Source organism: Mobula birostris, chromosome 18 (genome assembly GCF_030028105.1).
Source record: "Mobula birostris isolate sMobBir1 chromosome 18, sMobBir1.hap1, whole genome shotgun sequence".
NCBI lineage: Eukaryota > Metazoa > Chordata > Chondrichthyes > Myliobatiformes > Myliobatidae > Mobula > Mobula birostris.
Genome location: NC_092387.1, coordinates 44,310,093 through 44,323,624, shown reverse-complemented (window position 1 = coordinate 44,323,624; position 13,532 = coordinate 44,310,093). Strand labels below are relative to the sequence as shown.

Genomic DNA, 13,532 nt, shown 5'->3' with positions numbered 1-13,532 from the left:
CGCTTGCCCACTTGATGAATGGGATTTAGCACAGTCCTGATTATTAAAGATAGAAAACTTGATTAGCTCAAGAAAACTTTGAGCAAAAAAATAGGAAATGGAACAGGTGGATTGGGGTGTTTTTTAGCCTCCCAATCTATCTGTTTGTTATTAATGACAGTCATCTATTACTTTGGCTTGCTAAAAACTAAAATTGCATTTCTGGAAGCTCTGAATAAGCTACTGAAACTGAACTTTGGAAAAACAAAACAACTAGTGTTTTCTTTATTGTGCAAGTATTGAGAGCATTTTTTGTTTTCTTTAAAAAAAAACAGGCGCAAGCAGATGGTGAACGTTTCTTAAATGATCTGCACAGGGATGTTCGAAAAGTGATCGGTTTTGATGCCGTGATGAGGGTACGCACAAGTACAGGTACGTAAGTTCATGAACAGACATCCTTTAAAAGTTGTTAGTATTTATGTTTTGCAATGTCTGTGTGAGTAGATGGTAGTCCACAGTGCAAATTCAACACAGCTTCAGAACAACCTTTGCACATAATGTTTCTCAAGGAATATGCATTCTCAAATCACTCTATGGAAATGCAGTCTTTACATTTTCTTTTATACGCAATGCACTTCAATTTCTTGGGCATGAATAATTTCATTAAACAGCATATCAAAGAATAATTAAAAGGAAGTTGGATTATTTGCAAAAAGCTTTCATTATTGAATTGACTTTATTACATCCTTCAAATACATGAGGAGTAAAACTCTTATCTCCATTCAACTGTGCAATTATAGTAATTTATAATAAATCTTATGTACAGCAGGATAGTCAATATAACATAGAAATACAGTAACATCAGCATGAATTAAGTCTTCTGATGGCTTGGTGAAAGAAGCTGTCCTAGAGCCTGTTGGTGCTGGCTTTTATGCTTTGGTACCGTTTCCCAGATGGTAGCAGCTGGAACAGTTCGTTGTTGGGGTGACTGGGGTCTCCAATGATCCTTCAGGCCTTTTTACACACGTTTATTTGCAAATGTCTTGAATAGTGGGAAGTTCACATCTACAGATGCGCTGGGCTGTCCGCACTACTCTCTGCAGACACCTGCAATTGAGGGAAGTACAGTTCCCATACCAGGCATGATGCAGCCAGTCAGGATGCTCTCAATCGTTCCCCTATAGAAAGTTCTTAGAATTTGGGTGCCCATGCCAAACTTCTTCACCTGTCTAAGATAAAAGAGGTGCTGTTGTGCCTTTTTCACCAGTACTATTAAGAGTGCTATTCTGCAAAGTTGACCTTTTGTTTCTACAGAAAAATTTTTGATTTGTATCCCAATCAGATGCTGATATTAAAGAAACTACTTGTAAATACAGTGGCATGCAGAAGTTTGGGCACCCCGATCAAAATTTCTGTTAATGTGAATAGCTAAGCGAGTAAAAGATGACCTGATTTCCAAGAGTCATAAAGTTAAAGATGACACATTTCTTTAATATTTTAAGCAAGATTACTTTTTTTATTTCCATCTTTTATGGTTTCAAAATAACAGAAAAGGAAAAGGGCCTGAAGCAAAAGTTTGGGCACCCGGCATGGTCTGTACTTAGTAGCACCCCCTTTGGCAAGTATCACAGCTTGTAAACGGTTTCTGTAGCCAGCTAAGAATCTTTCAATTTTTTGTTTGGGGGATTTTCGCTCATTATTCCTTGCAAAAGGCTTCTAGTTCCGTGAGATTCTTGAGCCATCTTGCATGCACTGCTCTTTTGAGGTCTATCCACAGATCTTCAATGATATTTAGGTCGGGGGACTGTGAGGGCCATGGCAAAACCTTCAGCCTGCGCCTCTTGAGGTAGTCCATTGTGGATTTTGAGGTGTGTTTAGGATTATTATCCTGTTGTAGAAGCCATCCTCTTTTCATCTTCAGCTTTTTTACAGACAGTGCGATGTTTGCTATCAGAATTTGCTGGTATTTAATTGAATTCATTCTTCCCTCTACCAGTGAAATGTTCCCCATGCCACTGGCTGCAACACAAGCCCAAAGCTTGATCAATCCGCCCCCATGCTTAATAGTTGGAGAGGTGTTCTTTCCATGAAATTCTGCACCCTTTTTTCTCCAAACATACCTTTGCGGCCAAAAAGTTCTATTTTAACGTTATTGTTCCACAGGATTTGTTTCCAAAATGCATCAGGCTTGTTTAGATGTTCCTTTGCAAATTTCTGACACTGAATTTTGTGGTGAGGACACAGGAAAGATTTTCTTCTGAAGATTCTTCCATGAAGGTCATATTTGTGCAGGGCAGGTGTCGCTGCACAGTAGAACAGTGCACCACCACTCCAGAGTCTGCTAAATCTCCTTGAAGGTCTTTTGCAGTCAAACAGGGGTTTTGATTTGCCTCTCTAGCAATCCTACGAGCAGTTCTCGCGGAAAGTTTTCTTGGTCTTCCAGACCTCAACTTGACCTCCACCGTTCCTGTTACTTGCCATTTCTTAATTACATTACGAACTGAGGAAACGGCTACCTGAAAACACTTCGCTATCTTCTTATAGCCTTTTCCTGCTTTGTAGGCATCATTTATTTTAATTTTCAGAGTGCTAGGCAGCTGCTTAGAGGAGCTCATGGCTGCTGATTGTTGGGACAAGGTTTGAGGAGTCAGGGTATTTATAAAAGCTTTGAAATTTGCATCACCTGGCCTTTCCTAACGATGACTGTGAACAAGCCATAGCCTTAACAAGCTAATTAAGGTCTGAGACCTTGGTAGAAGTTATCTGAGAGCTCAAATCTCTTGGGGTGCCCAAACTTTTGCATGGTGCTCCTTTCCTTTTTCTCACTCTAAAATTATACAAAACAAAAATGGTACACTAATCTTGCTTAAAATGTTGAAAAGAATGTTATATCTTTAACTTTATGACTTTTGGAGTTCAGTTCATCTTCTACTTAACTGTTTACAGTAACAGAAATTTTGACCAGGGCTGCTCAAACTTCTGCATGCCACTGTATTTGCTGCTTTTAAAAATAGTTTTATTTCAAAAACATAAAATGTTAAATATTTATTTCATCATTGTAAATTTTGGTTGTGCTTTTTGACGGTATTTATGTAGATGTCTTGTAACCAGTGAAAATGAAACTTTTCCATTGAAGCTACTACGTAATTTTTGATCCCTCCATTCTGCTACACCGTGCTCATTGAGTTAAAAAAAAAATCAAGTAAAGTTAGTTCTCTGCTTGTAGAACCTTATTTCTAATTCTTTAATGTGGCGTAACAAAAGTGTTTTTATTCTAGGCATTAGAGCAACTGATTTCTTTGGCTCCTTCTACATGAGTAACACAACTGATGTGGAGTTGGCAGCATTAGACTGTGATAAGACCATCACTGTAGAATTCAAACATGATGATAAATTGAATGAAGAAAGTGGAGCTCAAATCCAGGTGAGAAATATGTACGATTGTTGTGACTAATGCAATTTTTCCATTTAGTAATTTTTCTTGTGGATTCGTGAATATTCCAGAAAGTTAAGAGAATTTAGGGAACTTGTTTTATTTGCTTATTACACTTGCCATTGTTCATTGGATCCATTATTATTGATAATTCTTTCTGAAGAATTGTGAAATCAAAACATTATACTGCTCCTTGTCTGTGATTGGCACTTTCGCCTCGCTTTTGCCTTCAATGTTGCATCTGTTGGGTAAAAAATGCCAGTTCCCTTGTTTCTTTTGACCCTGCTGTCTGGAGCCTAGGTCTCTGACCTGCTGCTAGAACTTGAATATCTGCTTTGGTAATCAGAATGCTGGAGGAACTATGGAAAAAGAGGGAAAAAAAACAGTTGATGTATCAGGCAGAGATCTTTCTTCAGGAGTGGAAAGGAAGGTGGAAGACAGCAAAATAAACAAAGTGGGGAGAAGGGAAAGAGTACTAGCTCAAAGATAATTGGTGAAGTCAGGTGGGTGGAAAAGGTAAAAGGCTGGGGGAAAAGGAATCAGGAGAGAAGAGTGGACCATGGGAGAAAGGACAGAACGAGGGGCACTGGGGGAGGTGATAGGCAGGTGAAGAGAAAAGGTAAGAGGCCAGAGTGGGGAATAGAAGAAGGGGGTGGGGGAAAATTACTGGAAGAAGAAATCAATGTTTGTGCTATCAGGTTCAAAGTTAACTTGATGGAATAAAAGCTGCTGCTCCTCTACCCTGAGGAAGCCATGGACTGACATGTCGGAATGGGAATGTGGATAGAAATTAAAATGGTTGGCCACCGGGAAATTCCGCTTTTGGCAGATGGAGTGGAGGTGCTCAACAAAGTGATCCCCCAATTTATGTTGGGCCTCAATAATGTAGAGGAGGCAGTATCAGGAGCACCATATCCAATAAACGACCCCAAAAAGATTTGCAGGTGAAGTGTTGCCTCACCTGGAAGGACTGTTTGGGACCCTGGGGACCTGCATGAAGGTAAGCGAGGAGGTGAATGGGCAGGTGCAGCATTTCTGTCACTTGCAGAGGTGTGTGCCAGGAGGGAGATTAGCGGGGAGGAATGAATGGATAAGGGAAACACAGAGGGAGTGATCCCTGCGGAGAGTAGAGGGGATCTAAAGGTGTGTTTGGTGGTAAAATCCCATTGAAGATGGCAGAAGTTGCCTGAGAATGATGTGTTGGATGTGGAGGCTTGTGGGGTAGTAGGTGAGGACGAGAGGAATTCTATCCCTGTTAAGGCAGCAGGTAGATGGGGTGAGCACAGATGTCCAGAGAAGGGGAAGATGAGAATGAGGGCAGAATCAATGGAGGAGAAAGGGAAATCCCGTTCTTTGAAAAAGGAGGACACCTCTGATGTTCTGGAAAGGAAACCCTCATCCTGGGAACAGATGCGGCAGATATGAAGGAACTGAGAAAAGGGAATAGCATTTTTACGGGACACAGGATGGAACGAGGTAAAGTCAAGTTAACTGTGAGAATTGGTAGTTTTATAAAAAGATGTTGGTAGACAATCTCCCTTGAGAGATGAAGACAGAGATCAAGAAAGGGGAGAGAGGTGTCAGAAATGAACCAAGTGAATTTAAGGGCATGGTGGAAGTTGGAGGCAAAATTGTTGAGCTTAACATGGGTGCATGAAGCAGCACCAATGCAGTCATCAGTATAGCACAGGAGGAGTTGGGGAGAAATACCAGGGAAGGCTTGGGACACAGAGTATTCTAAATAGCCAGTGAGAAGGCAGGCAGACCATGGAAGTGGGAAGAGCCAAAGGAGAAATTGCTGAAGGTGAGGACCAGTTCCGTCAGACGGAGGAAGGTGGTAGTGGAGGGGAACTGGCTGGGTCTTTTTTTTTTTGAGAAAGAAGCATAATCAGATTTGTGCTACATACTCTGCGCAATCTGCACTCAGACCAGAGAACTCCGTAGTTTGAACACATTGTGATGTATTTCATTTGTTATATCCTAGTTTCATTATTCTGTTTGTGTTGTTAATTGCTTGTGCTTAGTTTGAAATAAGTGCAGAAGCTAATGTGCACATGGTAAGATTCCAGGTACATTAGTCTGGTTTTAAAACCAGGTAATGTTTTTGGAACATTGAGTGAAATCAACCAATAGGTGAAAGTCAGAGATGTCTCCAATCACAGTCATCCTAGAAATTCCAGGCAATGCTTGTTCACCCACTGGAGAGAGAAATTCGATTTCTGGTTTAACATTTTATCTACTATCCACATTACTGCACAGGATTAACAGTGTTGAACTTTGTACTCTAGAGTCTAGAGTGGCACTTGAAGCTAATGACAGAGGCAAAAGCTGAGTCACGTTAACTTGACAACTTTACCTGTGCAATGTGGCTACTGTTCTTTGATCTTGTGTGTTTATGCCATCTTTTGGAAATAGTTATCATTTAGCAGTATACCACTACACTTCTCGTGCATATTTCCCGTGCCTTTCACTTATCTGGACTATTTTTGAAAATTACTATCAAGTTTGCTTCTGTCAAATCAATCAATGCACTGACTAGTATTCAAAGTTCAAAGTAAAATTTATTATCAGAGTGCATACATGTCACCACATATAACCTTGCGATTTTCTCCTGTGGGCATGCTTAGCAAATCTGTAGAGCAGGGGTCCCCAACCCTTTTTGCACCGCGGACTAGTTTAATATTGACAATATTCTTGCGGACTGGCCGACTGGGGGGCGGTGGGTGTTCAAGTAAGGTTAAACTCACCTCAACATGTCTTTTACAGTTAGGGTTGCCAACTTTCTCACTCCCAAATAAGGGACAAAAGTAGCAGTCAAATGCGGGACACTTGGGAAAGACTACCATGACCATGAAGCCTTGTGCGGGCACATATGCGTGACGTGCGCATGTGTGTACATGCCAATTTTTTTCCACAAATCGGTTTTGGCTTAATCTTCCCGATGACACTGTACATAGATTATTTCTATTTTATATAAGCTGTGTATTTATCATATCATTCTGGCCTTTACTATATGTTAGTGTTATTTTAGTTTTTACGTGCTATTTGGTATGATTTGGTAGGTTATTTTTTGGGTCTGTGAACACTCAATTTTTTGCATATAAATTAATAGTAATTGCTTCTTCACTTTACACCATTTTGGCACAAAAGGTTTCATAGGAATGCTCTACCTTAGCGGGGGAAATACGGGACAAAGCCGGTCCCATATGGGACAAACCAATTTAGCTCAATATACGGGATGTCCTGGCAAATACGGGACAGTTGGCAACCTTATGTCCAAGTGCGTGAAAAGGAGTGAGGAAAGGTGCAGCTGACTCGTATCGTTTCCTCATGGCCGAGTAGCACATGCTCTGCGGCCCGGTGGTTGGGGACTGCTGCTATAGAGCATTAACTGTAAACAGGATCAATGAACAACAAACTGTGCAAATGCAGATATAAATAAATAGCAATAAATAACAAGATAAAGAGTCCTTAAAGTGAGACCATCGGTTTGTGGGAACACCAGAAATAGTATAGTTATTCCCTTTTGTTCAAGAGCCTGGTGGTCGAGAGGCAGTAACAGTTTTTGAACAGTTTAAGTTCTAGGTGTTTTGTGTGCAAGTTAAAATTCAATGAAAATTACTTTCACTTTGAGGGTTTAAGTGTTATCCCAGATACCTTAAGCAGCGAATTTGAGCTGACACTTCAGTGTAGCACTGAAGAAATATTGCACGAGTTATTGGTATTTTTGGATGAGATCCCTGTGTGCTCTACCAAGTGGGTATATAAGATCCCTGAAACTATTTTGGAAGAGTAGAAGGGTGACTAGGTATCCTAGCTGAAAATCTTTCCTTCGTCCCGTATCACTAAACGTATCATATTGCAGTTTGCCCAAGGTGTTGTAGGAACATTGACTACATAACAAAAACAACTGCACTTTAAAAAGCACTGTAAAATGACATGGAATATTGGAAAAGGGACCAAAAGGTGTTTTTGAAATTCTAGGCCCTTTTTCTTTCTTTCTTCTTTTCTTTTTCTTTTCCCTTTCAATCTTTTTATTAAGTTTCAAATTAATAAACATAGCAATAATAATAACGATACAAAGAGATTGGGATTACACTAATAATGGTTAACATGTAGAAGCACAGATTCCAAGTAACAAATGTAGTTTAGCCTCTCAATCTCTTAGTAACTAACCATGAAAAAGATATTTTATTAAGAGGAAGAAAAACCTAAACTAAAAAAAACTTACAAAAAGAAAACGAAAACAATGATTGGGCTGCCATATTTCATTGGCTAAAATTATTATTTGTCGTTAATTGCAGTAATAGGATGAGGTTGTAAGTCAATACGCAGAACTACTGAAATAATATCAAAAATATCTTTCCAATGTTTTTCTAGAAGAGGACAAGACCAGAACATATGTGTCAAGGAAGCTACCTCAGAATTACATCTATCACAAACAGGATTTATATGGCAGTAAAAGCGAGCTAACTTCTTATCCTTGGACATATGAGCCCTATGAGCCACCTTAAATTGTATCAAAGCATGTCTGGCACATATTGAAGAAGTATTAACTAGTTGAAGAATTTTCTCCCATTTCTCTGTAGGTAAAGATATCTGACGTTCTCTTTCCCACTCATTTTTAATTTTATCAGAAGTACCAAAGTGTATTTTCATAATTAAATCATAAATAAATACTGTTAAACTCTTCTGATAGGGATTTAAGCTTAAATTTTTTTTCTGGAACTTCAATTTGATGTGATAGCGGGAAGGTAAGTAAAATAACATTCGGAAAGTTTCTAATCTGTAAATATCTGAAAAAGTGTGATTCAGGCAAATTATATTTATTAGACAACTGTTCAAAAGACATAAAACAGTCATCTATGAATAAATCACGAAACATGTTATTCCCTTTGTTTTCCATGAAAGAAAAGCTTGATCAATTCTAGTTGGTTGAAAGAAAAAAAATAGATATAATAGAACTTGACAGGATAAATTTATTCAGTCCAAAAAATTTACGAAAGTCAAACCATATTCGTATTGTATGTTTAATTATTGGATTTATCATTTGTTATTCAATTTAGTAAGTGCAAAGGGAAACGCAGCCCCTAAAATAGAAACCAGTAAAAACCCCTGTATAGACTCACGCTCGAGGTTCATCCATCGTGGACATTGAGTTTCATCCAACTCTTACGTCCAAAACGTTAAATAGCGAATATTAATTGCCCAATAATAAAATCTAAGATTCGGTAAAGCCGAACAGCCTTCCTTTTTTGATTTCTGTAAATATTTCTTACTTAACCTAGAATTTCTATTCTGCCATATATATGAAGAAATTTTAGAATCAATAATATCAAAAAAAAATTTAGGGATGAAAATTGATACTGCCTGAAATGGATACAAAAATTTAGGTAAAATAATCATCTTAATAGCATTAATGCGACCAATCAAAGATAATGACAATGGGGACCATTTAGTAAACAGTTGTTTAACATGATCAACTAAGGGTAAAAAATTAACTTTAAATAGATCCTTATGCTTCTTAGTAATTTTAACACCCAAATAAATAAAATAATCAGTAACCAATCTAAATGTTGATTGTCTATAAATTGGAACTTGCACATTTAATGGGAAAAGCACACTCTTATTAAGATTCAATCTACAACCAGAAAAACTACTAAACTGAGCAAGTAGTGTTATTACTGCAGGAATGGATTTCTCTGGATTAGAGATATATAGTAACAGGTCACCTGCATATAGTGATACTTTATGCATCCCATTTCCACGAATGATGCCAAATATATTGGGTGAATCATGAAGAGCGATTGCCAAGGGCTCCAGGGCAATATCAAATAGTAAAGGCCTTAAAGGACAGCCCTGTCTAGTGCCTCAAAAAAGCCTAAAAAAAGGGGATCTCTGATTATTGGTAAATACAGAAGCCAAAGGTGTATGATATAACAATTGGATCCAAGATATAAATTTTGGGCTAAAATTAAATTTCTCAAGTATATTAAATAAATATTCCCATTCAAGTCTGTCAAACGCCTTCTCGGCGTCAAGCGAAATAACACATTCTGGAGTATTAGATGAAGTAGTGTATACAATGTTCATTAACCTCCTAACATTAAAATCTGAACAACGATTTTTAATAAATCCTGTCTGATCCTCGGAGACAATTTGTGGCAATACCTTCTCCAATCTAATTGCTAATATTTTGGAAAAGATTTTAGAATCCACATTCAACAAAGATATAGATCTGTATTGTGCACATTCAGTGGGATCTTTATCTTTTTTTAGGAATTAAAGAAATAGATGCTTCATAAAAGGATTGTGGTAATTTACCTACAAATAAGGCATCTTTAAAAATTCTACATCACCAGGGAGAAAGTAAATCTGAAAAAGATTTTAAAAATTCAGCTGTATACCCATCCGGACCAGGTGCTTTACCAGAGTTTCTCGAAAAAATTGCTTTCTTTATTTCCTCTTCAGTAATGAGTGTGTCTAGTGCTAAAGATTCATTAACTGATAATTTCGGAATATTCAATTTCCTTAAAAATTCATGCATTATGGTAGAATCATCAGGAAATTCTGACAGGTATAAATTGGTATAAAATTCTTGAAAAGATTTGTTAATTTCATCATGGTCAACCGTCAAAATACCATCCCATTTACGAACTTTATTAATCTGACATTTTGCCGAAGCAGCTTTCAGTTGGTTAGCCAGTAATTTACCCGATTTACCACCATGTGTATAAAATTGACTCTTAGTTTTAAGTAATTGATTTTCAATCGGGGATGTTAATAATAAACTATGTTGCATCTGAAGTTCAACTCTCTCTTTATAAAGCTCCAGATTGGGAGCAATAGAATATCTTTTATCAATTTCTTTAATCTTATCAATCAATGTACGTATGTCACTATTAATTCGTTTTTTCAGTCCAGCAGAGTATAAAATAATTTGCCCATGGATATAAACTTTAAAGGTATCCCATAATATCCCACTGGAAATTTCTTCTGTTGAGTTAGTTGAAAAGAAAAATGCAATCTGTTCTTTAATGAAGTTAACAAAATTTAAATCCTGAAGCAAAATAGAGTTGAACCACCATTGTCTAGTACTAAAGGTTACATCAATTAATTTAATTGATAATTTCAAAGGCGCATGATCAGAAATGGCGATTGCATCATACTCACAGGCAGTGACAGACGAAACTAATCGAGAATCAACAAAGAAGTAATGGATTCTAGAGTAATTATGATATACATGAGAAAAGAAAGAGAACTCTTTATCATTAGGATGTAAAAACCTCCAAACTTTTAAAATTCTGGAGTCAATTAAAAAGGAATTAATAAAAATAGCAGATTTGTTTGGAAGTACCTGATTGGGCACAGACCTATCCATCATAGGATTCAGACAACAATTAAAATCTCTGCCCATTATTAACATTAACATATAGTCATTTAACTTGGAAGAGATGCAAATAAATGCTTAAAGAATTCAGGATACAGTAAATTCCGGTGTATAAGCCGACCCCCCCCCCCCCCCCCCATTTTCAAGGTTAAAAAAAGTGACATTTTCATGTTAACTTTGTATAAGCCGACCCCTTTTGTAGAGGTTTTTGATTTAACCAGAAAAGATCACAAGCACACACGTGCCAGGTGAGACTCAGCTTTGTTGGATCTGGAACATGGAAATTTTGTGAACCAATACCTGCTAAGAAAATAGGCCTACACATTATAGAGCGTTATAAGCGAATTCTTAATAAATAAATCAGAGAGGGAAGTTTTGGATTAGATTCCCAATGGTAAGGAATCCTCTGAAATGTAACCCCGTGAAACCATTTAGCACCCATCGTAATCTTGTTGAAACATAACACGGGGTGGCGGGATCAGTATGTGTACTCAGTATTGAGTTTGCTACCACCACGTACAAAAGATTGAAACGAAAGCGATGTAATGCTGGCTTCAAGCTGAAGGTTTTTGATTTTGCTAAAGGAATGAATAATCCTGCAGCTGCTAAGTTTAGTGTAAACGAGAAACAAGTGAGAGAGTGGAGAAAGGCAGAAGACATGCTGAGGGAAATGCCAAAGATGAAATGTGCAAACCGCTGGAAAACATGCCAGTGGCCAGAACTGGAAGAAAAAGTTTTAGAGTGGGTGAATCACCAGCAATCATGTGTATACATTGTTACCAGAGAAATGATTTGAGTTCCAGTGTTGAAATGGGCCAAAAAACACAGCGAAAATTTCAAAGCTATGCGAAGTTGGTGCACCCGATTTATGAATAGACATGATCGTTTGTTGAGACAAAACACAAAGAATACTCAGAAGTTGCCGAGCGACCTTGAGAATAAGATTACGGCCTTCCAATTGTTTGTAATCAAGCATCGATGGGCACATTCTTACCTGCTGTCACTGATTGGTAACATGGATGAGACACCAGTGTTCTTTGATTTTGCTGGCAACCGCACTGTCAATCAGAAGCGGGAGAAAACAGTCCTTGTCAAAACAACTGGACACGAGAAGCAGCATTTTACTGTCGTGTTAACGTGTATGGCTGATGGGACCAAACTACCACCGATGGTGATTTTTAAGAGGAAAACATTCCCAAAGAAAGAAAAATCCCCACGGGGTGTTGTTCTTTACGTTCAAGAACACGGCTGGATGGACGAAGCGGGTTGCTTGAAGTGGATTAAAGAGGTGTGGTGTCGATGTCCTGAAGGTTTCAGGAATGCTACTTGTCTGGGACATGTTCAAAGCGCACTTGTCAGGTGAGACAAAAGCAGCATTGAAAGCTGAAAATACAGACATTGCTGTCATTCCCAGTAGTTTGATGTCTGTGCTCCAGCCAGTAGATGTGAGCTTAAACAAACCATTCAAAGAATTCGTGCGTCAACAGTGGAATGAATGGATGATGTCTGGAAATCAGTCATTCACTCCAGCGGGAAATATGAGGGCCGCATCTCTAGCTACAGTTTGCGAGTGGGCATTTGTATTCTTTTGTATTTGACTCAAAAGCAGCCAATAAATACGACCTGTCTTCCATGTATTCGTTTTTCCAAAGTTGGCACCCTCTGTATAAGTCGACCCCCTAATTTTAGACCAAAATTTAGAGCCAGATTCTCGGCTTATACACCGGAATTTATGGTAGTCAGTATTTGGTACGTAAATATTAACCAAAACTACTTTTTGGTTATAAAGTAAACCAGCAATTAATAGAAATCTACCATATGGGTCTGAGATAGTATCATAGTGAACAAATGAGATCGAGGAGTCTATAAAAATAGGAACACCTTTCACCTTAGTCGATGAGTTAGAACGAAATTGTTGTTCTTTCCAAAACCTAAAAAAATGCTGATTATCCTCCTTCCTCACATGAGTCTCCTATGCAAAGATAATCTGAGCATTCAATCTATGAAAAGCTTTAAAAATCTTCTTCCGTTTAATTGGATGATTCAATCCGTTCATATTCCATGAAACAAAGTTAATAATATTATCCATTTTCCTTAAATAAACCATATAGTATGTAAAGGGTTAACCATATTACATAGGAAACTCATGAATCAGGAAGAGGGAAAAAAGTTTAAAGAGGAACCAGAAGTTACAACAATACAGACATTTTTGTAGTTCAAATCAGCCCAAATGAAAAATACTAAACTAAAAATGCCCCTACCCCCACCCACAAAGACCCAAAACCTGGCCAGCAGACAGCCAGAAAACTATCAAGAACCTCCCTACCCCCATCTCTCTTGAGGGCAAGTCTCTAAATTTAAAAAAAATTTAAAAAACACCCATAGTCAAAGCATTGCGAAAGGAATGCTAAACACATGTTAAGAAAAAAAAACCATTTGCAGACCATTTTAAAAGACAAGGTCTTAAAAAAAAGAAGCAGAATACAATCTTAATAATATTTCAAGAAAAAAAATAATTACCAAGTCAGAATCTTAATAATTTTCAAAAGCAATTAAAAATAAGAAAGTAAAATAATAAAGGAAAAAGAAAGGAACTTTAACATAGAAGCATAATAAACATCCGTACACCAAAACAAGGTACAAGTAGAATCAACCCAAGGGCAAAGTTCTACAAACTTAAAATGTCAAAATCTTTAAGCTGGTTATTAACTAATAAACCAGATGTATACA

The 13,532-nt window shown here is 37.7% G+C and overlaps 1 protein-coding gene across 3 annotated transcripts in view; it reads left to right on the top strand.

Annotated features, from left to right (window-relative positions):
* Nucleotides 1-13,532, top strand: part of LOC140212080 (protein transport protein Sec24C-like) — an 85,066-nt gene that overhangs the window by 57,531 nt on the left and 14,003 nt on the right. For all 3 annotated transcript variants that reach the window (XM_072282576.1, XM_072282574.1, XM_072282575.1), the window contains 2 exons: nt 315-411; nt 3,258-3,403. In XM_072282576.1, the coding sequence (XP_072138677.1) occupies nt 315-411; nt 3,258-3,403 (243 nt within the window). The remainder of the gene's footprint in view (nt 1-314; nt 412-3,257; nt 3,404-13,532) is intronic.